Genomic DNA, 27,771 nt, shown 5'->3' on the forward strand with positions numbered 1-27,771 from the left:
GGTTTCACTCTGCAAATGTAACTGGAGAAATTAAATCTGACTTCTCAAGGCTATATATCTGCTTTCAGGATACGAGACACCGAGGCCATTAGTCACACAAGCTGGAAATTCAAGTGGTTTAGGAGGACCACACAGGGAGACAACGTCTTTACACAGGGCAAAAACACAGAAGCCCATTTCAAACATCTTCCTCCCACCTCCCTAATCTCATTTCTGCTTGTTCCTACCTCTTTTGCTCTATACCAAAAGGAAGGACTCAACCACCCACCTTGATTAATCAACAAGACCCACCTTGACTTTTTCCAACAGAGTTACCACCTGCTGAGGGTAGTTTCTTCAGACAAAGCCTATTCCTGTGGGACTCAACGGCAAACACTCCACTGCAGCTTTCTGCCAGGTAATCCTGCGTGGGCACTTCACATTTAATGGCTTTGTCTGCTGGCTGGTTGGATTGTCTGTGGAGTGCTCTAGAGCCCCTGGGCAGGGCACTTCAGAAGCACAACACCTTTTATTTAAAGCCAATTCAAACCCACGGTGGTGAGTTTGTCATTCTCCAGGGAAGCTTTCAAAGGATCTTGTGAAGTTTGTGGCAGACGAGAAAGGGTCCAAGGCCAAAAAAAAAAAAAAAAAAAAATTAAAAATCCCTGCAAGAACAGAAAGCTCCCCCTGAAAAAGCAAACTCTAAGCACTGTTTGTACTGACCCCTGACACCACCAACAGGGCTCCAGCAAGAAATCTGTATTTACGAGGCCAAACCTCAAGGTGAGCAGTATCGACTCACCCTCCTAGCCCACTGTTACACAACTCGGTGTTAGTGTTTATGAAATAAGTGGATTTTGCAAAGGAAGAGCGATTCACGGATGTGGTTTTACTTCCTTATTGGAAAGTTGGAGCAAACAGCAAGTTCTGCCAGATGTGATGCAGCAACTGCAGTCCCCTGCCTCAATTTTCTCATAAATGGAATAATTGCTCCAGTGGAATAATTACTCCAAAATTGGAAGCCTTCAGAAGAGAAACAGCATTATCTGGAAAATTATTCTAATACCAAAATGAGGTTATCAAGAGGAACTCCACGCCCAGTGTCTTACGCAGAAAACACATCTTCATTCAAATACCTTGTCCCTGCAAGGAAAAAAAAAATAAAAAATAATCACCTGGTGTAAAGGAACCACAGTCTCAGGTTCTGCATTCTCTCAGCAGGAGTTTTTCTCAGCCAGGAGAAACAGCGTGCTGACATCCAGCCTTAGAAATCCATAAGCTGCAGGAAGCCTCCTGACATATTTTTTTTTTCATTATTCGTTTCTGTGGTCCTGCAGGATGATTCACGGAGCAGAGGACAGTTGAGCTTCTTTCCTTGAACACCTTTCAAATTAAAACTCAGACCCAAGCCCCATTCTTACCTCGAAGCAAACCACCCGGTATTACCATATAAAATTGACTTCCCTGAAATGATGCAGGTAAAGGAATATGACTTCAGAACAATTCTTCACATCCTTCTGATGTCATTTTACAGTAGAAATAACCTGTTCTGACCCTCTCCCTCTGCAAGTGTCTCTGCCTTTCCAGGTGTGAGCAGCATCTCCCTTCTGGGCTTCCCGCCTCTTCAGTTCAATTAACGGAGCCCCCAAAAGGCTGAGGGCTTCATTACTTCCAAATAAAACATCCTCAAACACGCTAATGTCACTTGTCTTCTGCAGGACCCTTGTTCCAGACAAGCCTGACGTTTTGACAGCATCTCCACGCACGCTCACTTTCCCGAAGCAAATGCACCATTACACAAAATTTAATTTTTAGGATGGCTAGGAAATCTCTCCAAGTAAACATCAGACAAGCATCTCTGCGCTGCATGGAACTGCATGTCAAGCCACTCAATAAAACCAACTTATCTACCAGGAACAAGGCTGACAAATCCTTGGGACAGATGCCTTTTCTCCCCCGACTTGAAATTGTACACAGAGTCCTCAAAGCCGAGAGGGAGGAGGCTCCACTCATTGATCCTGCCAGCACCACTTCTGCTCCTGCTTCACCCTCCCTGCCGAGACAGCTGCCTCGGGAAGGAGGATTTTGAGAATATATAGAGAGAAAAGCACTACAAAAAAAAAGACACAGAGGTTGCTCTGCCTGTGCCCTCACAACCAGAGCCCGAGGTGTGCCAGGGAGCGAGCGCTGCCTGCAAACACCACCTTGGCAGCCTCTCCTCCTCTCGGAGCAGCAGACAGCCCTGCAGGCAGCACAGACCCAAGAGGACACTCGGCTTCTCAGTGACACCGGCCACCAGAGCCACGTCACTCTGCTGCTGCTCACTCACAGCAGCTCCTTCTTTCCCAAGGAGAAAATTCGGTAGATGGACTTGCTTCTTCAACGTTCCCAATAGACCAGACCTACAAGAGTTTAATACATTTGATAGGATGAGGGGGAATGGTTTTAAACTGAAAGAGGGGAGATGGAGATGAGATCTCAGGAAGAAATTCTTTGCTGTGAGGGTGGTGAGATCCCGGCCCAGGTTGCCCAGAGAAGCTGTGGCTGCCCCATCCCTGGAGGGGTTCAAGGCCAGGTTGGATGGGGCTTTGAGCAACCTGGTGTGGTGGGAGGTGTCCCTGCCCAGGGCACGGGGGTGAAAGTGGATGATCTTGAAGGTCCCTTCCAACCCAAACCATTCTATGATTCGATGATTTCCCCTCTCCCCAGGCTGGAGGCAGAAGGCTTTCATGGCAGACTAAAGCCCACAGGCATCAAGCCCCAGCTTTTCCTCCTCCCTTTTGCAAGCCTTTAGCTCCGCGATGCCCTGGGAAGCCAAAGGTGTTGGGCAAGAAACCTGTGGTCCTCAGCAAGATGGACTTTGTTGTATTTAGCTAGTGAGTTCCACCTTGGAGGGAGAGACCTTCCTTTCTGGGGGGCTCAGGTCCTCTCTGAGCTGTCTCACACAGAACCCTCCTGTTGGCATCTTTACAGACCCTGTTGTTCCATACTCAACATCCTGCACAAGCAAATGATTAATTATCCCCAGCCAGTTGCCATCTGTCAGCTGATCACTGACAGATCTGATTAACAGACCATCCCCGTGTTCTCCACCTACTGCAAAGGAAAACACACTCTCTTCCAATGGTTTATGCTAACACATTTTTACTTGGGATTTGCAGCCAGCTTCTCACAGTCAACCCCCAAATGTAGCTGATTAGCAGTAACTCATTATCCAGAAATCATCTGGTCACCTGCTCTGGGCTGAGCTTTGGCCTGTCCAGCTGGATGGAGAAGAGAAAAGAGGGTAACACTGAAGAGATTACGTGCTGAGAGGTGTAGACGAAGTTCTGACATAGCTGAAACCTTGGAGCAAAACCTTAAGGAAGATGAAGTTGCCCTAAAATCCAGAGTGTAAGCCAAGTTAAGGAAGGAGAAAGGCATTTCTGGCTGAATGAGGACACAGCTCTCGGTCTTTGGCAGATCGTTGCACTCCTGTGCCTCAGCTTCCCCAGTTGAGCAATCAAGTATCTTCTCATTTACGTCTCCCTGTAGAAACCTTTGAGATTCACATTTCAAAACCACTATGGGGGTAAAATCACCACCAAGACAGGCAGCAGCAGGCGCTGGTGCCCTTCACAGCACTGACCATGCGGGAAAGCAGGATGCTCTTGCACTGACGCTGGCTTCTCCCACCCGTTCTGCTCAGCAGCAGTCAAGATTGCCACAGCAACAGGAGACAGAGGAGAGAAATATTTCTCTGGAACGTATTTGGTTGCTTTTTAGTGGGTTGACATAAGAGAGTTCGTTTATAAATACGTCAAGAGCATGTCGGTGTGAAATTGGAAGTGAGAGTGGATGGCAGCACAGCGAGTGAAGTCCATGGGGTGAGGAGATGAAACAGGCAGGTCCACCTGAGTGCGGTGCAGAGCGAGAGACCTGCAGGAGAATGCAGGACCTCAGCATCCATCAGCTCCATCTAATGAGACTGGAAACCCTTTTCACTAATGCAAACAGCTTCATGGTCCCTCACCTCCACCCTGACAGGGGGCCCAAGGAGCTGCTGCCTCCAGAATGCCCACCCTTGTGTCCAGGCACCACATCATGGAGCTGCAGCTTCTGCTCCCCTGGGGAAAGGAAAGCCCACAGTGCTGGGAATCACAGCGGCTGCTCCGCTTCCAGTGCCCCCACTGCTCCATCAGCCCAGCCACATCACGAGACAGTAAACAGGGACAATAAGGTCATGCAGGAGATGGAGGTCTACCCCAAAACACATTTAAGAGGCTCATTAAACCAGTTAATAGCACAACAGCAGCACTGACACCGAAGTGTTTGCAGTTTCCTTTGTAACACCCTCCCAAAAGGCTCGAGCATTAAGCTCAAACACTACGTGGCATCTCAGGAGCTCAATCGAGGGGGCCTTGTCAGGAGCTAGAGAGGGCAGCTTGTCCTGAAGAAACACAGAAGGTGACAACCCTGCTCTTGGAAGAGGAATGAGGCTTTCCCCATGCTCCGATGATGATGGCTGGGTTGAGCATCCCGAAAGCAAGCAAACAGGCACAACTCGCCCTCACCATCCTTCACAGCACCCCTCTGTCCTGTTAGAGCAGTCCATCGGGAGGCATTCAAGAGAAACCTGCTCACTAAGGAAGAACTTGGGGGAAGCGGGGAGAGAGCTAAACCAGCACTATAACTGCATTTTGAAGCTGGACAATAACTCCAACTGGGCCTGTTGGAGCGGGGCCAGAGGAGGCCACGGAGACGCCCTGAGGGCTGGAGCCCCTCTGCTGTGAGGACAGGCTGAGAGAGTTGGGGGGGTTCAGCCTGGAAAAGAGAAGGCTCCGAGGAGACCTTAGAGCCCCTTCCAGTCCCTAAAGGGGCTCCAGGAAAGCTGGGGAGGGACTCTTGATCAGGGAGGGGAGCCATAGGACAAGGGGGAAGGGTTTTAAACTGAAAGAGGGGAGATGGAGATGAGATCTCAGGAAGAAATTCTTTGCTGTGAGGGTGGTGAGGCACCAAACAGGCCACCCAGAGACGCTGTGGCTGCCCCATCCCTGGAGGGGTTCAACGACAGGCTGGACGGGGTTTTGAGCAACCTGGTCTGGTGGGAGGTGTCCCTGCCCAGGGCAGGGGCGTTGGAACGGGATGATCTTGAAGGCCCCTTCCAACCCAAACCATTCTATGATTTTTCTTGTTCTCTTGGTAGCCCCTTGGAAGCACACTCAGCTCACTGGAGTGGACACTGCAGCAAGACACAAGTGACAGCCAGGGTCATAGGACCAGGAGACCTCCTTGGTCACCAGAGCCATCACATCCTGCAACCCCCAGAGATGAACCAAGCACACGGAGAACCTGCCAGGACCACGTTCTTCAAACGTTGGCCTTTGTCTGGAACACTGCACTGACTCAACAAGGAATTTAGCAATAAAAAGATCCAGGAGGAGTGAAAATGCTCACTATAATAAATTAATCTGAAGAAAACGGAATGTAGCAATGCCTCAGAATTAAGTAAACGTGCAACAACAACATTGGAACAGTGCAGTTGGTTGGCTGAAAGAACAAGCAAGACTGCTGGCTCTTCTGGGCCTGTGCCTCTGCTCGGTTGAGTGGCCGTACCCATTAATTAGATCCCCATTACAGAGGTAAGAAAGGCGCCCACCAGAAGCACCGCTCTGCTCTGCCATTTAGTCCAGGAACGTGACAGATACAACAAAGAGCTGAGGCATAATCGAGATGGAGAACCTGTCAGGCTCTCCGATGGAAAGGGAAAAACCCCTCTGCTCCTGGGCTTTGCAGATTAATACCTTTAGTTACATCAAATGGTAACCAGAAACCGGCGTGCCTTGTGAAGGCTATTTAAAGGTTGTTCACATCCATTACAAAGCGAGTCCATTGATGTGCCCCCCAAGGTCTTGAGGACTCGGGGAGCAGAGGGCAGCCACGCGCAGAAGAAACTGTGACAAGCCCGTCTAGAGCATGTACTGCTGCGTCTGTCAGGCTCCCTATGGCTCTCAAGGTATTTCAGAGCAAATCAAACCCTTTGACTGCTTTGAGAAAGTCAGCCTCGGAGCAGAGAGGTGCTAAACCTTGCTAAACGCTCCAGAAACTCCTCACTAGGCTCATCCCAGCCATTCCCTCCAGGAACAGTTCAGTCTTTCCATGAGGGGCACCTCTCGTGCCCAGAGACACCACAGTCCAAGGAAAGGAGCACAAATACTGCAGCTTTGCATCCCAAAATATCTGTTAAATACTCATCTGCACAGTGCCTGGAAAGGACAAGGAAGCACCTGCATCTCCTCAGAGGGATGAAACCCTCGGTGAGCAAAGCCCTAACGTGGCAGAGCCACTGGCTGGATTCCTGGCCAACCGTCCTTTCCCCAGGACAATGTTTGTCCATCTGCAGGCAGAGCCCAGGGGACAGACACACTATTTCTACGTTTCACCCAAACTCCCAAACCTCTCCTCAAAAGAGTCATTGCAATGAAAGAGGAAACAACCCCCTAGTTCTGAAGTCTCTTAGGGGAGAAAATGGCCAATGGCCCAAGCCAGGGCTGGTAAGGATCCTGCCAGCTTCACCACCTTTCCTCAACTGCAAAATTTCATATTTGGTACAAAATGAGACCTAATCCACAGTCAAGTGCTGAAATAGTGTTACAGAGCACACATCTCTTGGTCCCGAGTTCCACATGAAACTCTTCCACTGTATTTTCTAATCTTCAGGACAGTATTAAACCAAGGGGTTTAGTGATTCCCAATTTCAATGGATGAGATTTTTTTTTAATACCAGAGAAATCCTTACCAGAATATTTGCCTCGTGTTTATACTAATTTGGTGCAACTGTATTAAATGATTTAGTATCATTAGTATTCAGACTTTTCCCCATTACCCAGTGCCTCACGATGTATGAGGTTTGAAACATTGCTTCCTAATCACGTTTGAAAAAAATATTCATGTGACTATTACACACCGTTACTAAAATTTAGTTTGTGGGCAAAAGGATATTTCTTCCCTGTAATAAATAATTCCTCGGTATCGTGACACCATCAGCAGCTACCTTCAACTATACGTTTCTACAGACATCAATTATTTGTCAAGACATCCACTACTTCCCTGAAAAAAAAAAAAATACAAACCAAACAAAAAAACTCCACCTACCTTTTAATTTGACGAGACAAAGAGCCACGGAGCTACATCCATGTGTCCTGAGCCACCCGCTCTCCAGCCCCACGTCAGTCAGTGCCATCAACCTGCTCACTCTGACACCCTTCGGTCACTGACTCCAAACAGGATTTCGACCACCAAGCAGAAACCTCGATTTAAAACACCGATTTTAAACCTTGATTTGCATTTCTTTTCATTACAGACCATTAGCTTTCATTAATTGGGATAGCCATTAAAATAGCAGAGATCTGCAGGCAGCCATCACTGTCAAAAGAATCCTAACTCAATAAAAATAAGGAACATTAATAAAAGAAAATACATTTCATCACTTTCTATTCTGATTTTTTTTTTTTCCCCCTCAAGATTTGGGGCAGAACATGTGGCTGCAAATCAGAAGTAAATGAAAAATGACAAAAGCTACCTTAGGCAGACGAGGGAACTGATAGGTTTCAAATTTAAGATTGATTAAATAAATCAGTAGCTGTTTCCAGCGGGTGAGATCTCTTGGTTCCAAAGCCCTAAAAATGACTGGCTTTGCTCAAAGCATTGCTATTTTAGAACCAAAGGTTCAGTAGGTTTGTGGGGATTTTGGGGTCTTGGTAAAGTAATATAAACCAAAACAGTTCTTTACACACAATTATTAACTAATCTGAAATCAAGAATATTGTCGAGAAAAGCATTCATGCATAAAAAAATATCTAAATACCAGCATTGATTCCACTGTAAAGAGATCGGTATTTAATGTATGAAAAGATACATCCCAAAGGTATCATGTATCCCAAATTTGAGCTGATATTCAATGTTAAAGGTGTTTCCCAAACTCAGCTTAACATTAAAATAGCGGAATTCTTTAACCGAATGAAATGTGACACGCCAGTGAGAGAAATGGAAATAGTCTCTCTAAATACTTAAAAACACATTAAATTTTTAGAGTTGGACAAACTAAAACTGAGAACAGCCGACCTCAGCCACCCATTCAGAGTTGCTTGATCATTTAGCACTTGTTAGTTACTTCTGTGGAACAAGAATTCAAGAGGTGTTTCAATTTTTCTTATTCTGAAAGAGGAAGAACCGCAGTCATTCACAAGGGTCACAGCAATTTCTTGCTCTTTTAGGCTTGATATTCCTAAGTTCCACCAGAAATGCACAAAAAAAAAAATCACAATCAAGACTTCTGTCATTAAATCACTTTGTCTCTCTACAAAATTCTAGAAAAAAGCACATGAGCTAAAAAAAGACAAATTTTTTTTTTTATTAGATTCATCTCAGGAAAAAGCCTCTTTTGGAACCTTTCAGTGAGCACTATGTCAAAAAGCCAGTGGAAGTCGGTTCTCGGATCTGGCTTCCTGTCCCTTTGAACATCTAATGGCTGGGGGGGAGAATCCTATTTTGCACTTGATCAACATCACAGGCCATTTCTCCGGGCAACGAAAAAACTGCTCAATAGCGAGTCAACAGCCAACTATAGTTTAACCCTCAATAAAAGCCCATTTTTGGCAGAAAGTTCACCTTTCTTTAAAGTTACTATAACCAGGAGTTAAAATAATTTCTTAAATTTACTTTAAGTGCTGTCCATAATGAGGATTAAGTCTTTTCATAACTGTAGCAAAGCCATTTCTGTTCACTGAGGGTTTGAATTCTTCAAAACACCGATGTTAGTCAGGAAAACAGCAGGCAGAAAAGCCAATTTTCTCTTAGAATTTAAGCAAGACCTTGTCCATCTCCTTGAGTAACTTGTCTCTATTTTTCCAACCAGTGGCAGGAAATATTCATTTTTACAGCTGATGTCTACACTCTTGATCTCCGCATGCCTCCTCCTCGCAACAACACATTTTGAGCATCCTTCTAGGATTAAAAAAAATGTACTGCTTCCCTGAGCGCACAATAAGGCACCGCATTTTTATCGTTCCCAGCCTCATAAATGGCACAGGCCATTGCAGAACAGCCTGCTTGAAAATACAGGATACAATATTCATGTAACTTTGTTAGAGGAGACAGATCTACTTTTTATGGTGATCAACTAAGGCAAAAGAGATTTTCGTTTTATTAAAATAAGAAACTAAGGATGAAGTAGTCTTAAAGCAAAATACCTTCAGCCTAGCAGTTAAATTGGAGCAAAGAGGGCTCCAAGCCCACGCTCGGGACTGTCAAAAGCCGAAATTATAGTCCGAGGGTTGATCCAAGGGCACTGGGGAAACCAGCTACAGGCAAGGACCCCTGACAGAAGGGAGTTGTACAAACCTCGTATGTCCTTCCTGGAGATCCAAGATTGGCGTGAAAGAGTAGAGTAGGAGTTTGAGATGAAGTTTTGACAACTTCCACACGAAAGCACTACCAGTTTACATACCCGTCTCCCCAGTCCAGACCACAGCACGCTCCCATTTCCTCCTTCCCACGCCGGCTGCTCACTGTCCTCATTCTTTCTTTGGTGCCTCCCACTACAACCTCCAGTCCAAGGGTAAGCTCCCCGATTATCTGGTACACCACCAGATGACGCCTGATGACAACAGTAACTTTCTCAGCACAGTTGAGTGTCCACAGGGGGTTTACGGAAGAGGGAGACGCTACAACAGTCCCACAGGTATTTGCTTCCAGAAGACTCTTCAAATTCTGATTAGGGTGCGAGCTAGAAACGTGTCCCATCTCATCCCAGCATCCCCCATCCCTTGCAACGTAAGGCCAGAGCTAGTGGAAAGACAGGCTTTTGGCTGCGAGAGCAGCTATTCTTTCCCTCCTCTGCCAAGGAACAGGGATGGTGAGCAGATGTTGTTGATTCAGATTAAGATGCAGTGTTAAAGCCATATAATAAAGCTTACACAATGTGCACCTCTACCACGCCTGGCTCTGAGAGCTGCTGCGCTTCCACACTTCCACCAATATCTTTAAAATTACCCCCAGACAAGTAACATCACGGCAGCAGAGAGATCACCTGCTCTTAGCAGGATGGCGAGGTATCTCCCCAAAATTGAACCAAAGTTCCCAGCTATTTCCACAAACAGTGATATAGGTAGGAAATAAATCCTAGTGCTATTTACTTCACACTTTTTATTATAAAAACGAACTATGATGTTCGTTTTAAGGCTCAGTGACAAATCCTGTTTGGTACATCATCACCTTATTAAAAACCTGTCACACGTGCAGAGAATGCTAAGTTATATTAAGTATGCTGTTAACTTGACAAAATACAGCCTGCTGCTTTCCACCCGACTAACGCGGCAGCAAGGATGGCACCTTTCCACGGGGTGGGAAACAGCCACCCTCCCCTTTCCTCGCCAAAGCTCCAGATCTCTCCAGCTGAGACACTCAACACAGTAAGAAGAGGTCGAGTGCCCCAGCCACAAAGGCTACGCCTCAGAAACTCAGCCATAACACCCCACCCCGCATCCACGTACGTACATCAGTTACTGGGATGTGACTGCCACCCAACTGCAGTAAGTAAAAGAAATGGAAACAGTCATTTAAAATACTCCGTTTATCCAGATATGAAAGAAAGGCTCGACCGATGCTGAACAAGAAGGGAGTTCAAAAAGCAAAAACAAAAGATGCCTCAAAGTGACAGATACTGATGAAGGCAGAAATTACAACTTTTTGTCTGACAGTCAAAAGGAGCACAAAGTTCTTTTGCACAGAAGGCAAAGATGTGACAGCATTGCCAGTGCACTCTGCAGTTCACATCGGTGCAGTCACACGTGGTATTGGTGGCTTCAGCCACCGACAAAAGACTGGGAATAACAAAAGAGTCAGATCTTTAAACATCTTGGAAGGGAGAACATTAATATCATCACTTGAGCATTTTCACTTGGGCAAGTGTAGAAACCCAGCGTTATCTCCAGTAATTAAAACACCCTTCAAAGGGAAACCTTTGCATGGCATTTTAGGGAACTAAGAGCATGTCAATGCCGCTTTCCACTCTGTACCAGGCTTCTTTGGAAGATACAACAGATCCAGTATCTCCGGTCAGCAGGATTCCAGCGTGAGCATCAGTGCATCAGTGAAGAAAGTGAAATTTACCTTTCATCTCTCTACGTGTATGAGTGGTTATACTCATACATACCGTTCACACAGTCTCGCTACCCGCAAAGTCCACTTAATTAATCCTTTGGTTTGTACTCAATCTGCCTATTTCAGGAAATCGACATCAGCAAATAGACATACTCTTTGCTTGCTCGTTGAAGGGTTTTTTAATGTGTAGAGAAACGGAAGCTTCTGATTAACTGCGCGTGACTGCTTAACTACATTAAAATCAACTGGATTTTCAGCAGTTTCTAAGCTGTTCACACTTTCCCTAAAAAAAGCCTCAGCGCTCAAGTCTTTAAACAGTTCATCCACTAAAGCTGATGTTGTATACCAGGTATTACAGACGCATCTCCCGGCTGCAGCTGAAAGCTGGCAAGATTAATCTCCTTTTGCCCAACATCCCAAGCCTCGCAGGAAAACAAACCCCCAAAAGAACGAATAACCTCAGGTCTTGACAAGCATAACTTCTTCCACTGGTCTGATTCAAAACAGAAACGTTACGTTGTTTTCAACATACGAGTCCCATCTATGCACCATGAAACAATGATGAAAAAAAAACCTACGATGCAAAGTCTTCTTAAATAGTCACCCAAAATACAAAGGAAGCGTACAGAAGCTTGATGCAAAAATCCAGAAATAGTCCAGGGCGCTGCTTGGGTATCACTAAAGATTTAAGGACTACTGGGGATTATGTGGCCAGCCACAAACTGTCTCGTGAGAGGTCATGACAGCATTCTCTGCTGCTAAGATGAGTGAACAGACTGTCATTCCCCATTAGAGGTTTGTCTATCAGTTTAAAAAAAAAAAAAAAAAAAAAAAAAAGACCAAGGAAGAGCATACAGTCACGCAGCTGATCGTCGACGAATGACAAAAACACCTCGCTGCAGCTGTCCCAGATAGATCCTCATCTTTGTACTGTCACTGGTTTTCCTCACCCAGATCTGCACGAAAAAAGGAAAAAAAGAAAGGGGCAGTGAGATATATAGGGGAGAAAAAGGGAAATACCACACAAAGCAATACGCAGACAAGTCCAGCTATTCTTATTGTCAGATCTGAACATCTCTGGTACTCGGGGTGCAAAGATGATTTCCCTTAATCCCTTCTCCCGCCCCACACTAAGCATTTGCAACCTGAGTAGAAAACAAAATAAGGTTTCTAACTTTACCACCTCAACTTCCTGCTCAAAACACTCATCAAGAAAAATTACTCCTTCCAAGCATCATCAGGAAAGCAAGTTTCCATCTGCCACAGCTCGCAACAGAACTCTGGCATTAAGCTTCACCTAATCAAGATTAAGTCTCTCTAGATCTACAGATCATAAAATTATCTATCCTGGGATTTGCCCAGACAAGTAATGATTAGTCAAATGAAAAGCTTATTCTGATATTGCTCAGTGAAGCATTTCTCGAAACGTATTAAATAAATTGTATCTGAAGATAAAAGGGCGTCTTTAAAAAACACCTGCATGGAAGAATTCACACAACTTGCCGATATTCAATACGTTTCAAAGGACAAATTGTTTCCATAGAGGCAGCCTCTCAGAATTTTTAAAAAATAAAAACCGCTTTCAAGAAGTTTAGACCCAAATACCTCTACTTTAAAAATCAAATCTGAGCAAACCACCTCCGCATTTTGTCATTCTAATGCATTTAAACATATTTAAATAAATGCATGGAAAGTAAGAGTTATCCAGCTCTTAGTACTGGAGTATTTTAGGACACAAGGCCAATATTGCCTCCTGCAAAGGACTATATAATTAGTGTTGCCATGTGATTTATCCAAAACTTTATCCAAAACTAAAATTTTTCAGATATCACATTAGCTACAGGCCTGGCACGGGAGATTGATTTAACTCTATTATTTCAATTATAAATTGACTTTACCAGCAGAAGCCCTCAATATAAAATAAACTTAGTATTTGCCTGCATTTGTACTGTGGTTATTTCCCTAGAGAAATTCGAATCCACCTTTGCTGATAATCATCTCTCTCTCTCCTGCAACATTTCCAAGAATTTGCTGTTTCACTAACCATAAGAATCCTTAAATCTACAAACTTGGGGCAACTGTACACAACAGCAAACATGTACAGCTTTATATTCTATCACAATATGATGGAATGGTATATTAGTTTTCCTAAAGTTAACTGCTTTGTTAAGTTCTATTCAGAGGAAAATGAAAATTCAGTTTTAAGTGATCACACCAGTGAAATTACTTATTAACAGAAAACGTGCCACCCAGTTCAGACAAATAAAAGCATTAAGACATATACTGAACTTAAAACTGATGTTTTAGACATACAATGTATTTTGCAATCAGAAGATAACATCTATTAATTCTAAAGAACTGAAGGAGATGGTGAATAGAAACAACCATATCCATCTCTGAATTTCTTTTATTCCTAGACTATAAAACAAGCTTCCTCCTTTTTTCAACTTCCAACAAACTGAGATTGCTGAATAAACTCATGGGAATGATAATAATAATAAAAACAATTCAGAAGAAAACCCTTTCCTGCACGTACTGAAGAGTTTGTTGTTGTCAAAAGGCAAATGACTGAATTGGTTCCAACACTTGGCCAACGATTTCCACCAATGCAGCATGTGATTCACAGTTTCCATGAAAATCACATCAAAAGTAATAGAAATGCATTCTGTTTTGATCTAAACACATCAAGTTTTAAAGAATCTGGGCCTGGGAAGATATTTTTGGTTTTGTTTGGGTTTTTTTGTTTGTGTGGGTTTTTTTGGTGTTTTTTTTGTTTTTTTTTTTTTTTTTTTTTTTTTAAGGGGGATCATCACAGCTCAGACTGTGGGTTGGAGAGGCCCATAGCCAATTACAAAATTCAAATCCAGTTTAATAAAACTGATTTACACCTTCATATGAAGAAAGATGCCTCTGATACACTGATAACTGCTTCCTTTCCCCAGCCACAAGGCGGCAACTGTATGTCATAACATCCCTGATGTTTCTTAAGTCTTCTCACTTTGAGCATTAATGGAAACGCTGGTGGGGAGACCCTGTGCAAATATTTTCAGTAAAGTTCCTTTGAATAATTTGACTTCCTTTACAAACACTATCAACTTTTGATTGCAGTCTACAATTAGAGACCTCAAATCTAGGCCTGCCTTCTAAATTCAAGCAGGAACCAGTAAGATCAGAGTTTGGCAACCAGGCTTTTAAGTGTGTGATGAAATCCAAGATGTTCACATTGCACTCTTAAGAGAGCACCTTCTCATTTCAGTGTTCTGTGAAGTATTTATCTCCCTTGGCTTTATATTGTTGCAACGAACCATCACAGGGCAAACAACTGCCCCTCCTCCCCTCCAGCTTCTCTCAAAAAAACCCCACTAAGTCAAACCAAAACCCATTGTCTCGCTTTAAAGTGGAATTCATGCAATAAGAATTGACAGATTGCATTTCCTTCAGGTTTTCAGGTAAGATGCTCCCACAAGATTGAGTTTTAATGTTGTAAGTTAACAGTAATAACTTCAATCAAATGAGCAGTACTCATTTTTAACGCATCCGTTAGCGTGCCACTACTACTTTATCTAAATAACCAACCATTGAGCGTAACAACTGTTATTGCAAGGAGAACAGTTGTGATACAAAGCATATCCCATATGCAACTCATTTTGTTGAAAATAAAATATTTTCCCTTAGCTGCCAAAACAAGTTAAAGTTGCTTCATTGGCTGATTGAAGAGAAACGCATTCATGGCTGTAATTTCTTTCCTTGAAGTGTCTGGAATCTGCAAGCAAAGAATGAACCGCTGCCTTTGCCCAACTGATGCACCGCTCAAGCACAAAGCTTATTTTGCGGCAAGACTCACATCAGTCTTAGGCACACACGTCTCTTCACCTGCCTCTTTAAGCCCTCACCATTAGCCACAAGGAAATTGTCTCAGACCAGTGACTCCCAAGTCGATGGGATTTTAATTTTTTTTTAATTTTGCATTAATAACAGCTGCAAGTTGTGCTCTTGAAATAACGGGAACGGACCATGTGAATGCAGTGCTGGTGAGATGCAATATGTCCGTTCCCCCCCCATTTTCCCCACCTGCCAAACTACTGCTTGCAAAACGTAGGCTCACTCTTTAGAAACACAGCAAGTCTCTTCCCATCTCAAGAAGGGATCTCTCGACTCAGTTTTATCTTGGATTCAGCTTCTTTAGGCACCAGACAACTACATCCTTTCTGAAAATAATATTGATTTTTCTCTTAGTCCTTACTAGACAGCATCTACCTGCCTGCAGTGACTCACAGCTTTCCCCGCTCCCACGAAAAACAAAGCAGCCACTACCTCGTTGGCGCCCACAGAACTGATCACGCAGCTGATCTTAGTGTTCTCTTTAGACTCCAGGTAAATCGCCTGGCTCTTGTGGTACCTGCAAAAATAAAAAATAAAAAAAAGAAATACATGAAACCATTAGCTGACTGAGAAAAGAAACAGTCGTAAGATTGATAAAGCCAGGATTCTACAAGCATTTGGATTGAGTAAATACGAAATTTGTCTTTCTTTCCACGCCACTTTCCCCATCTTCACCAACAGAGCGGTGGTCTGATTCTACACACACACTCTGCATTTAAATGACGCTTCAGAATGCACAAAGCACTCTCAATTCACTCTCGATTCTGCACACAGATTCCTGAAAACAGGTTTCACAGCTGAAAGAGGGAGGGGGACAGCACAAAGCCACAGGACAGGAGAACACCGACGCATAATAAGCCTGTGTTTCCAGAGTTTATCAAAGTAGCCTTTCCCGTTTCAGACACAGGATGGATTTTAGAAGGCAGCTCCACATTTTGCCTGATAAAATGTGACAGACAAGAATCACAGATACTCAAAAGTTATTCGCATTCCCCAATATGAAATTACTAGCGCACCACCACCATGAAAAAGTGAATTGTACTCAATCAGTGCAGTCTATGTAGTGTTTAAACAGAGACCTCAGATTTCTAATACTTTACCATTTTGGGTATTTTCACAAAATAAGAAGTGATGGGTAACTGACTCTGTAAGAAGCTGGACATACCTGCCATAAGGAGGCTGTGTCTAAGCATATCAATTTTTTATCTCCTTTTGGATCATATTTTAGTCATGGTACATATTTCTCCTAGTGCATTTTGTATAAAACAAAGTAAAAACTTCAAATCCATGATTCTGAACTGCTTGACTTCATGGTCTTACCTTCTTCACAGACCATGTCTCTGGTAAGTGCTGCAAAGTGAGCTACCCAAAACTCCCCAGTTTCTGTTTATTCTGCCTCAGAGAGTTCCATTGGCAGAAGTAATTATACTGAAACAGATTATTTGTAATAATCTTAACCAAGAGAACACTGAAGTGCTTTAGAGTTCTAAAAGCATAACTATAGTTCCACCTTTACCCTAATCATGATGTGCTTCATATTTAACCGGGCAACCCAAACCACAGGATCACTGCGCAAATTCCCTCAGTAACTACTCAGTATGCAACTCCCTGCAGCCTGATTGGCTGACAGCCATTTGTCAAAATGCGTGGATTTGCATAATCTTTACAGTTATTTCTACAACAACCGTACTGTAAACATGGAAGTCTTCCAGTAGCTTATTCCATAATCTCTTCCTACCAGCTCAAGTACTCAGAATGTTCACGCTGGTTGCCAGTAACAGGAATGATAGTGACAGGTTTCAGCCTTTCAAACAGACTAATTAGCAGTGGGCTGGGTGAGGTAATGAAAAGAAACCCTCAAATTCTACAACATTTAGACACTTGTGCCCAACCATTACTCTTTTTCCTTCATTTTAACAGAAAGGATGGCAGTGGGTCCCAGGGCAGTGTAATAGCAGCCATGATCCCAGCCAAAAATCTCAGTTAACTGAGCCCAGATGAGCATTAATTAATATAAAGAAAGGGTATAAGCTACTACAAACCAGACCTCGCTAAGATAAGGCATAAAACCCTCTGTCCAGCAGTGCCCTACCACGCCACGACTGCTTAAGCAAGGAGAATTGATGATCTCGGTACAATCAGTGCACAAGCTCCCGACAACTCACAAGTGGTATCTGTGCCTGCACAGATAACGAAGCAATAACGAAGCAATTTTTCCACTCAAAGCTGTTTCTTCCAATTTTTGATTATCAGTGAATTCCAAAGCTAATGACACAGACAAAGCCGGCTCCAGCACCTGGAATTTCACATCACAAGTTAGCGTCCATCAGTAAATCTATGTTAACTGTACACAGAAAAAGCAAAGTAACAAGTTAGTTCAGCACTTTTTCATTGAAGAGTCGTCTCAACCGTCTCATGCTCCACAGCTCAGCTGAAGGCACAGTAGCCTGGTAAATCTCAGTTACACGGTCACGTCTCGGCCCTTGGTGGAGTTTATAAACTCACAGAGGAACAGAGAGGTAGAACTGAGGAAAATACTTCAGATGAAAAACACAATGGAATTTAAAGTTGGCTTGCAAGAGCAGGAAAGTGCCAAACAACTCCTGCTTTTGCAGGAGGTAAAATACACCACATTACTGACAAGCGAGGCAAGCAAAAATCATTCCACTTTCTGCTACAAAATATTTTGCTGAAAGGTCAAGATTTTCAAGTGCATCTCCATCAGAGGATCGCAAGAAATCGCTCTGCGTTATTGTATGCAGACAAAGGTAAAAGCAAAGAGATGGCTGTTTTACAGTGAGCTGCATTTTAGGATCCGATGGGAGCAAATTGACGGAGGATAAAACACTAAGTCTAATTCCACATCTTACTGAAACTCCCTACACAAAGTCTCCGCTTTGGAGAGATGTTTGTGAAATGTCTTTGCAAGACCTTCGGGAGTCCATTACTAGCCTTAAACATTCACTATTTTGAGATAATGGTCCTTCCTGGCTGCTGTCAGGAAACAGAGAAAGCAGTCACTCCCGAGCTGTCAGTTTTAGTATTCCTGGTGCACACCAGCAGCTACAGCCTTAATACACCTTAGGAAAAAAAAAATAAATTACCCTCCCACTATCAAGAGTTACTTTGTTATTTTAAAATACCAGCTCCTTTGCACAAGTATCATTGCTATCAATCAAAAAAAAATTCTAAGCAGGATTATTACAGCCAAAAAAGATGTAAAATACTTTTTTGAAAACAGCGTAAGAACAAGGAGGACAGGAAAGGCAACAGCTGGAATTCTTGACAGTGATATCTGCCTGACAATTGCATTCAGCAAGATCAAAATATCTGTTCGTTTTTTATGTCTTAACCAGATCCCTTTCGGTATGTGCTTTTGAGAGATTCATCTGAGCTCGCTGAAGCTCTCCCAGTGTCAAATTTGGTGGGAGCTCAGGAGCTTTACCGACAGATTACTCCAGAGTCCACCTCTCCTTTTTCCATGCTTAAAATTCTCAAGACCAGTTTATTCATCCAAATATATCCTAGAGGACAGTCACTTTACACCAAAAAAATTATGAAAGCAAAAAAAGAACTTCATGAATTTCTGAAAGAACATGCAGCCTGTTCAGTTCACGCCTGCTTTACGCTTCCCAGAAATTTAAGCTCCAGGCAGCAGGTTTATCCGAGTTGTATACACTGAACCCTTGACGAAACCTCACCCTCAGAATCCCAGCGGAAGGAAAAACAGACCAACTGTACAAGACGGCTGTTGCGTAGAAAACAAGCGGCACACCTATCATTTTCCATGTTAAAATTATAACCTCGTCACTTGTTGTTTTGAGCCACCAGATCACCAAAGTAGGCTACAAATCAGCATACAGCTTGCAAACTGCTTTCTGCTCAAGGCATACTAGATTGCTCCCTTGATTATCCAGTTTTGCACGTCTCGCAGATTAAGTTTAAGATCTACTAAGATTTCTCTGCAGAATTTAATATTTTCCTCGTGTTTTGTGAGGCTTGCACAGCTCTACACTCATAAAACTTACCAGAGCTAAATCCAATCAGCAATTCTGAAGTTGCTTCTCCCATGTGGTTTTGATCTTTAAAGGTTATTTGGAGTTGTTATTAGAAACATTTTTCATTCTGCTCATCTGGTGCACAACATTTCTTCCGCCACCTTGTGGAACCACGGGCTAGTGTTCCACAAAACGGAACACCAGGACGGTGAATACTGCCGACACCACTGTCCCTGCGGATCCCAGATTATCTGTATCCCAGCTGACCAGCTTCACAGCTACATCACGCCGCGTCTGCTGGGGGCTCTCCTTCTGCTGGTGGTTCTCTTAACATCAGGTTTGACAAAAATGTTTCCCAAGCATCACAGTGTGCATTACTGACTCCATGGAAAAGATTTAACGTCTCCTTTTATTCGAGCCGGTAGTTACTCCTGGAAGTCTACAAGGTCTAAACACTCCACTATTGCTTCTGATTTACAAAAGTCACAATGATTAGGCCATTCGATTAGGAAGGGTCTAACCTCTGCCCAAAAATGTTTTGCCCCAAATTTTTTCAAAGCAATTTTTTCTCTGCAGTCTTTGTCTCCTCACTACATAAGGCTCTGACTGCTTAAAGGAGAAGTTTACCAGGACTTACCATCTCTTATCATAGTAGAGTTTTCCATCTTCTATTCGGGCTTCGAACCGCTGTGCTGGAGACTCTGCTGGTGTAGCTGGGAGGTGCTCGGGAGAGGAGGGAGAGGCTGAGAACAGGAGGGAGACTGTGTTTAAAGACTAGCACGTGTTCACCACACAACAGCATAACCGACTGCAGAATTACAACCAGTAACCTCATATTAAGCAGAAATAATTTGCACAGAAAGCTACAGACTCAAACCTCCATCAGAAAAATACCTAAGTTAGTCCCACTCTGTCTTGAAATAAAGTGTACAGATACATCTTGAGAGCCAAAAGCATAAAACTAAGTTCTCAGCCCCTCCATCTACCTGACAGGCAGGCAAGCTGCCCAGATGCAGCTGAATATAATGGAAAGACCTCTTTATACAGTTAGATTGTCTCCCGCCCAAATGTTTCAGCCACCAAAGATGCACATGCCTCCCTTCCCACCCCTGACAAACTTCAGAAGGGATGAAGAGACTCCACACAGCACCCATTCGCCACAGTAGCTACACAAAGAAAGGCAATTACACCGTCAAAACAATTATACAGTCAAATTACATAGTCAGCAATTATGCAGTCAAAAAGCCTACAAGATAATTCTCTGTTCAAAACAGCCTGACTGTGAACGAGTTCCAATGCAACCGTTAACTCACCTGGTCTCTTGGGTGATTTAAGCTACATGGAAAGAAAGCAAAGAAGCGTTAGAGATCTGACACGAGCCATAGAAGTCTGCAGTAATAATTTCAGATAGTCTTACGTTCATACTCTAAATGATTCCTTTTTAAAATGTACTGTTAAGCGGCATAACCCACAACCAGAACAGCATGCTGTAAACAGCCAAAGGTGTAGATAATCAGTATCACGATACAAAAGGTCTACAAACTGAACTCCTTCAGAGCATTCAGACAATCCACTAAATCGAGTCAAAACCAAACCCATCCAACACATTATATTCCTTGAACATGATCCAACATTTCTCAAGGTACAGAAAATACAGGAGATAAATCATTAGAGACACCTCGACAGCTGGCGCAAAAAGCACGCTCCACTACTATCCTCAAAAGCCTTAATGAGCAGCCTCTATTATAAGAAATTAGATAAGCCTTAAAGCGTTTAGCAAGAAAGCAATAGGTTAATAAAATCTAGAAAAACTATAAACATACACTCTGCACCCTATGCGGTTTGCTGAAGTATTGTGACAGTGGGGAGGGAAAAAAAAACAAACCTAAAACTCCACCACCCCATGCTAAGGCCTGAACCAGAGGCAGCCCGTGATCTCACAGAACGTCGTGTTAACATCTGTTCAGCCGTGCAGAGGAAGAACGAACCTCCTTAAGATCGCTCATCACTTGGTTCGACAAAAGGTTACATTTTTAGATGACAGTCATTTTAATTAGGTTAATTAAACCCATTAAAATAAAAGGGAGGAGATACCATCTTGCTAAATCTTTCATTGTGTTACTTCAGAAAGCCTACTGGAATGAAATAGTCCCACACCTCAAAAAGGAACACAAAACAGAGAGCTGTGTTCTCTTCAGGGAAAGCATTAGCTTTCTCTTTAAAACAAAGAAATACAAATCAAGCAATAATCCCTACCTTATTCAGTGTTCTCAGATCCTCCATTATTTGCTCATCAGTCAACAAATAATTTAGCTGAGGTATCCAGAATTAAGGTTCCCATAAGGTCTCAACAAGCAAAGCTAAAAATTAAAGGTCAATGACATTTCAACTTGACTAAATGTAAGCCAAGAGGTTTCTTTAAAGTTGCATAAGATCTTCATGAACGTCATACTTTAGCTTTTTTTATCATATGAATTAATACAAGTTCATCTCCCCAGAGCCTCGTAGTTAGCAGCAAATAGAGTGCAAAATCATTTTAATTTGTTCAGACATAACCATCAATGAAAAACCTTTGGTGCATTGACATTTACTTTGTGGAGGCATCAAGCACCAGCATCTCCAGTGTTTTTCATCTTGCATTTCTGTAGAATACAACCCAGGAGCTGAACCACAACAGACTCTTCAGATTTTGTACAATGAAGCCGAACCCCATTAGAAAAGAAACTAATCATTTCGCAACTCAGCAATCAGGAATCGAGAGACAGGGAGAAGAGGGGAAAACCCCACCAAAAAAGTCTCCAAACAAGAACCAGAAAATAAAGCCAGAGGCACAAAACACATCCTTGTGCGGATGAGGTTAAATAAGAGTCTACCTGAAAACGCACCCAAAATCTCAGAACGCAGCTGTTCTGCTGCCATTTGATGTAGTTTCACAATCGCATCTTCCCGCTTCCCCTTCCTACTGCTCCTCTGTCCCTTCCGCACAAGAAAAATCCAAGTACAAAGAAGGAAAACAACACCCATACAAAGCAGGGAACCCTCTCTCCAGCTTTCATCTACAGTGTTTCCTCAAAACAGCTACTAAGTCAAAAGTATTGAAAATATTAAACTCTAGTGAATAATTGCTAGGCTGCATTTTAAGGATTTTGGTTCTGATGGACTTTAATCCTCTCCCCAGTGAGGAAAGGCAGAGAGTTTCATACTGTGGCTGCCACACCACACTCAATTAGCAGGTCGTGTTCACTATGAAACTCATTTATTTTGGATGAGATAGGGGCACTAATAAATAGATGGGTTTTTTCCCTGAAAGAGCAAACAGAATCTCCAACCAGAAAGAGGTTAATTAAAACTGGAGATGCTCGTGACCATCCCGCATCAACTCTAGAAGTTCAAGGTTTGATATTGCCTTCAGAAAAATATGAGTCACTCCGAAGTCATAAGATAAGTTTTTTTAATCTGATTCAAGCCATACAAGTTTGGAATCTAATAAGGCTCTGCAAAGCAAGTATCACTGCCTTCCTCTCCAGGTGAATTTAATATACAAAAAGTGCCTATCATCACAAAAATGTATTTCCAGAAGCTAAGGAACATTTTAATTATAAGAAACATGCAACAAGGCAGAAGAGAAGGATTACATATACATGTTTTTCTCTCTCTTGTGATATATAAAACCAAGATGGATTTTCATCTTTTTTTTTTATTCAAAGAACAAACCTAGCACTCCTTGCTTTTGCTATGCATCTCTCTGGATTAGAGATCTGAGGCCTTTATCAGAAATGGAAAAACTAGTTTGATATGACAAATACGATCTTTCTGGCAAATGTTTTGTCATATCTTGAAATGAGAAAAAGCTTTGGCTCATGTAAAAAGCCATTTACTATCTATGGAATCAATTACCTCAGCATTTATATATAATGTTCTTTTAAAGTTTTGCCTTTGTGAAAAAAAAATGCCTGAAGAATTCAAACTATTATTTTTTTTTTTGTCAGTGAGAATAAGTTCTCTCATGCATTGTAAAGCTAAAGTTAGGATGCTGAGGGATCTCCAAAGACTGGTTGTGTTACGTTCATTTATCACACGTTATACACGACAAATTGTGCTTATTTCCTAGAATAAAATCTGATCCTAGCACCTCATTCCATTTTCCTTCCCGAATAAAACAACCCAGTTGCGGGTATCGTGCTGGCTTCAAACACAACACAACAGCCCTCCAATGACTCTGTAAAGGATATCAGGGGCAGGTTTCCTCCTCTTGTCTGGGATAGGAACTGGATCGTTTGGTCGTCGCCTCAGTTTCCTTGTCATAATAGGCTTCACTTCCATTGAATCTGTAGAATAATGAGGTTGGGAGAGCTGATAAGACCGGAGGGAAAGGAGTAAGAAGCAGCAGCTTTCTACACAAGGCACAAGGAAAATAATCTTTCCTCTTTCATACGGAAAATTGGATTATTTTTTTTGTGTGATAGCTTCCAGCATCCAAGCTGGAACTGCTGACAGTGAATTCAAGTTCTCTTTCATACCAGGTCACTGTTCAGAAACAGGGCGGCGATGCCACGGTTACAGCTCCCGTGGGCTGGAAGTGGCACAGTTGGGTTGGGGGCATTTCACAGCTCCTTCAGGTACAGAGAACAAGCACAAGGATGCTGCAAGGATTCAGGGCAAATTCAAGTAGCGCTAATGCCATCTGCTTTTGAACATGTCACTTAAAAGGCAAAGTTCATGGAGTTCTTTGCTAACAAAACGTGGATAGTTAATAGCATGAAAAACACCAGCTACAAATCAATTGCTCTCTTTTTCTTGTCTTCAAGCTGGCAAAATGGCTTTGTCAAAGGAATACAGATAATTACTGCATTCAAGACTGATACAAGTCTGCTGGAGCAATTTTAAACACAAATACTATTTAAATTCAGATTATCTAAAAACGTTTCAAATTACGATTAATGAAATGAACCTAATTAATAACACACAGAGCAGCAGCTGACAGGAAATAAATTGTAGCATATGCACTGGGGAAAAAGAAAAAAAAAATCTGTTTAAAATTGAAAGGCAAGTCTCATCAAGTAATTATCTGAAATTACAGTTTGTCCAAATGTCTACAGGTAGTCTTAACTGAACTGCTTCACTCAAAACTCTCACAAACCATTCCTTAATTTATGAAGATATCTTGAATTGATAGGCAAAAGACCACATCTGAAATGCTAAACGCATCATCTCACCTCTCTTTGTATGTGCTGAGAATTATTTACTCATCCTTAAGTACACCTGAATCATATCCCAGGTAGCACTTAGGTCTGTGAAGCCCCTTTGGCTCCCTCTAGATGCTAAAACCATAAGCAGCTACACACCTTCAAAACCAAATTACTTTCCTCCTTATCTCAAGGATGAACAGAGATGACCAAGCTGCACATCGAGGGAGGAAATATTATGATAAAAGCTCTAAAAGAAAAATAAAATGATGTGCCACCCACCGAGTGTATGCCAAAGGAAATTTTATCTCTAAGATTCAAAGCTCAATTTGAAAACCACAGAACATTAATAGCCCTGCAGACACTAAAAATGGAACTTAGTGTGTTGAGTGTAAGCAATTCTTCTCATTTGCTAAGACTGAGTTACAAGAGCCTCAGAAGAGGAGTCTGAAGCACTTACTCAAGGCAATACGCAGCCAAGTCGAGAAGGCTTTTTCTCCTTTTTAAATATCAGTTTCAAATGAGTTGTCCCAGAGCTGTTATCTACGTTGCTTAAGATGTGAATAAGGCAGAGAGATCAATTTTCTTCTCTCTTTATTTTAGCATCTCGTATTTGAAAATTGTGACGAGTCAGCTGAAAGTCAGCACCAAGTTTTCAGAAAAAAAATAGAGTTTGAGTCTTACATTTACTGGTAAACACCTGAATAACTTTGGGATTCTCAAGAGAGTCATGAAAACTTAGAAAGGAAGTTTTGAAAAGCCGCTAAAGCACAAACAGATTTAACCTGAAACACAGTCTTGCATGAGGCTTAATTATTAAGAACCAGACTATACACAACGCTCCAGAACAGGAGGCAACTATTGCAACCTCATGAAACTGCAACACTCCCACCATCCTCAGACGAGCCTGTTCATCAGGCTGCCAACGCGCATCCTTGTATATGCTGAACTTCCATAGGTTTTATAAACCATCAAGTCAACACGTCCCAGTATTCTTATTTTGTAGCCTCCAGCTCACGTTCACAACACAATCCTTTACTTCTAAAGAAACCACATTGCATTTCTGCCAGTCTGGAAGGAAGGAGATAAGGGAGGGTTGACACACACAGAATGGGTCCTTTCTCCACAGTTACGTGCCTTTTCCTAGAGTCGTATTTGATGAAATAGGTCCTTTCTTCAGGACACACAACAATGGTGGGACACATTTCCCTGAAGAGGATTAATCTGGTCCCCAATCAGACTACTAAATACTTCTTTTTACCCCTCTCCTCAGTCTCCTTTTAACTCTGCAAATCCAAATCCTGATGCTAACTGCTGTTCCACTGCTGGAGAAATTGGATTTCTTCAGACTCCTAGAACACTGGTGTGCAGATTTCCGAAGGTAAGATCTAGTTGGATCCTGATCCACTAACAAAAACTTGATCGCAAGATTAGTACCGTATCCCAACTTAGTAGTGAACAGACACAGGCATAACAATAGGAAAGTTAAGGCTTAAGGTCCAGTTTGTAAGATCAGACTAGACTTCATAACTAAAAATAAAAGGATCAGGGAAACAGCACACTTCAGGGTGTTTTCCAGACCAGATTAGCCCTAACAATTTGTACAAAGCCAAAACCACTCCTGAATACATCCAAACAGGTTTTAATTCTTACTTTTGAACACTAATTAAATTATTAGCTTACATAACTTCTGTAGATACTATGCAAGAAAGATATAGAAGGTCTAACTCACGGACAGGCCTCAGCAACACAACCAACATTATCTGTCCACCAAGTGAGGGAGTCGCTCTTAAAAACAGAATCAAATCAGACTTTTGGTTCAGTATCACAGCAACACAATTTGTGAAGGAGGTTAATTACCCTTCTATTTAGCTCCACTGTGTCAATCGCTGCAAAGAGCATTGCCAAGACACCAAAGGTACCAACTGGTCTCATGAAAGAAATCTGTCCCTTTAATGTCCATTTTCCAGAGTCTGGACACAAATGTAGCTCACAAATCTCTTTTTCTGGCTTTAAGTAGCTTATTTCAACCTTTACTGTTTGCCTTTCTTCCACTTCTTCACCACCTACTACTGGATTTAAGAAGGACACAGTTTAGAACCTGGCACTGCCAGCTGGGGTCAATGCTGTGGCATCTCTCAATAGTTTTATTGCCAGATCCCAGGAACCGAGGCAGCCCCTTTCCCTGCATATAAGAAAGCCCATCCATTCTGCTGCCTCACTGGCATGATTTTGATTCACCTGTTAGTAACTCAGGTCACTGAATTTTATTACGAACTGCTTTCTCCATTAAAAGACCACCAATTTGTGTTCTACAACTGTTGGCATTTGGAAAGCTTTAAAGCCTTCACGCTAACAGTCTCTATAAACCAGCTCCGCTACCTTTGTATCTTTTTTTCTAAGCAGCAGCGGAGTGGATTAGACAAATGACAGATGTTTATCTTGGTTTTACCTCCTGTTAATTCCATGGTCAGCTTTTCATTCTCAATCATCTTCTTTTTCTCTTCCAATTCTGCAATCAAATTTTCCTTAAGCTCGATTTTCTTATCTTCAAACTCCTTGGCTGCTGCCTTCTTTTCCTTGACGTAATTTTTTTCCACCTGATCTGTCTAACGCAAACCAAAAGAAGAAAAAGGTTAACTAATGAACCGATGGCTCAAGTTAATGATACCACAACACCTTCTTTCAATTGCTCTATTGATTAGTTTTTCAGTTCAAAACTGTACTAGTTCTAGAGATTATCAATATCCACAATCAACAGAACACCATCTAAAAATGACTAAGGAAGCTGTTTTATATTGGCAAAAGAATTAATTATTTTTAAAAAACATTTTAATGTTGCGTAACATATCAGGTTTCTAGCGGTGAGCTCTTCAGATTTATAAACAGCATGATCATTTACCTTAAACAAGCTTTTTAAACAAGCCAAATGCACAGCCAGCATACAGCAGAACCAGATCAAATATTTCTTTTAATTCTATTCTAATGACAAAGTCCAGAAATTACTCAAAGTAATACCAACAGTAGGCTCTACTACATCTTAAGTGTAATAAAGAAATTTTCTTCCTCTAACTAGTGTTAAGTCTTCTGGGAAAACAAGCACAAGTACTAGTTGATGAAACAAGAGGTTTATCCCTCTTCTATCTACTTAATATATATTTTGATAAATTAAGAGTACTTACTTCCAGCTGGAGGAACAGTTCTGAAAGACAAAAGAGACTTAATTTATTATCTTTAAAGATGCATAAAATGACTTCCCTAACATTTTAAGTCATTGAATATTGCAGCCAGGAGAGGCAATGAACTAAATAGTGTACGTACTCATCCAACCTCTTCTCTCACTTTGCAGTTTTATGCTGTTTTCAGTGAAAATCAAAAAATGATGAGAAACTATGAAAAAATTCCACAAAAATGCATTGTTAATTGAAGTTTTCTACAGATGGTCAAGCAGATTTGCAAAGCTTACACAGCAGTATTCCATACTGTTCAGTTCAGCTATTGTTCCCAGCAGTACTAAGCATGTAGTCCATCTTTCTTCCAGTTTAATTACAATCAATACTTGATACAAACTCGAATCATGTAGC

General features: G+C 42.1%; 1 protein-coding gene across 2 annotated transcripts in view; it reads right to left on the minus strand.

Moving 5' to 3' along the window:
- Positions 1 to 1,399: 1,399 nt before the first annotated feature.
- SUDS3 (SDS3 homolog, SIN3A corepressor complex component) overlaps positions 1,400 to 27,771 on the minus strand; it is a 32,453-nt gene continuing 6,081 nt past the window's right edge. The window contains exons 5-13 of one of the 2 annotated variants that reach the window (XM_074159855.1): positions 27,370 to 27,389; positions 26,640 to 26,796; positions 23,234 to 23,329; positions 21,258 to 21,319; positions 20,315 to 20,336; positions 19,639 to 19,744; positions 15,436 to 15,520; positions 11,977 to 12,077; positions 1,400 to 1,443 (exon numbers count right to left, since the gene is read on the minus strand). In XM_074159855.1, coding sequence (XP_074015956.1) covers positions 11,979 to 12,077; positions 15,436 to 15,520; positions 19,639 to 19,744; positions 20,315 to 20,336; positions 21,258 to 21,319; positions 23,234 to 23,329; positions 26,640 to 26,796; positions 27,370 to 27,389 — 647 coding nt within the window. In that variant the 3' untranslated portion in view covers positions 1,400 to 1,443; positions 11,977 to 11,978. Of the gene's footprint in view, positions 1,444 to 10,151; positions 12,078 to 15,435; positions 15,521 to 19,638; positions 19,745 to 20,314; positions 20,337 to 21,257; positions 21,320 to 23,233; positions 23,330 to 26,639; positions 26,797 to 27,369; positions 27,390 to 27,771 lie in introns of those variants that run through there. The other variant, XM_074159854.1, reaches the window with a different exon arrangement.

Source organism: Numenius arquata, chromosome 16 (genome assembly GCF_964106895.1).
Source record: "Numenius arquata chromosome 16, bNumArq3.hap1.1, whole genome shotgun sequence".
Taxonomy (NCBI): Eukaryota; Metazoa; Chordata; class Aves; order Charadriiformes; family Scolopacidae; genus Numenius; species Numenius arquata.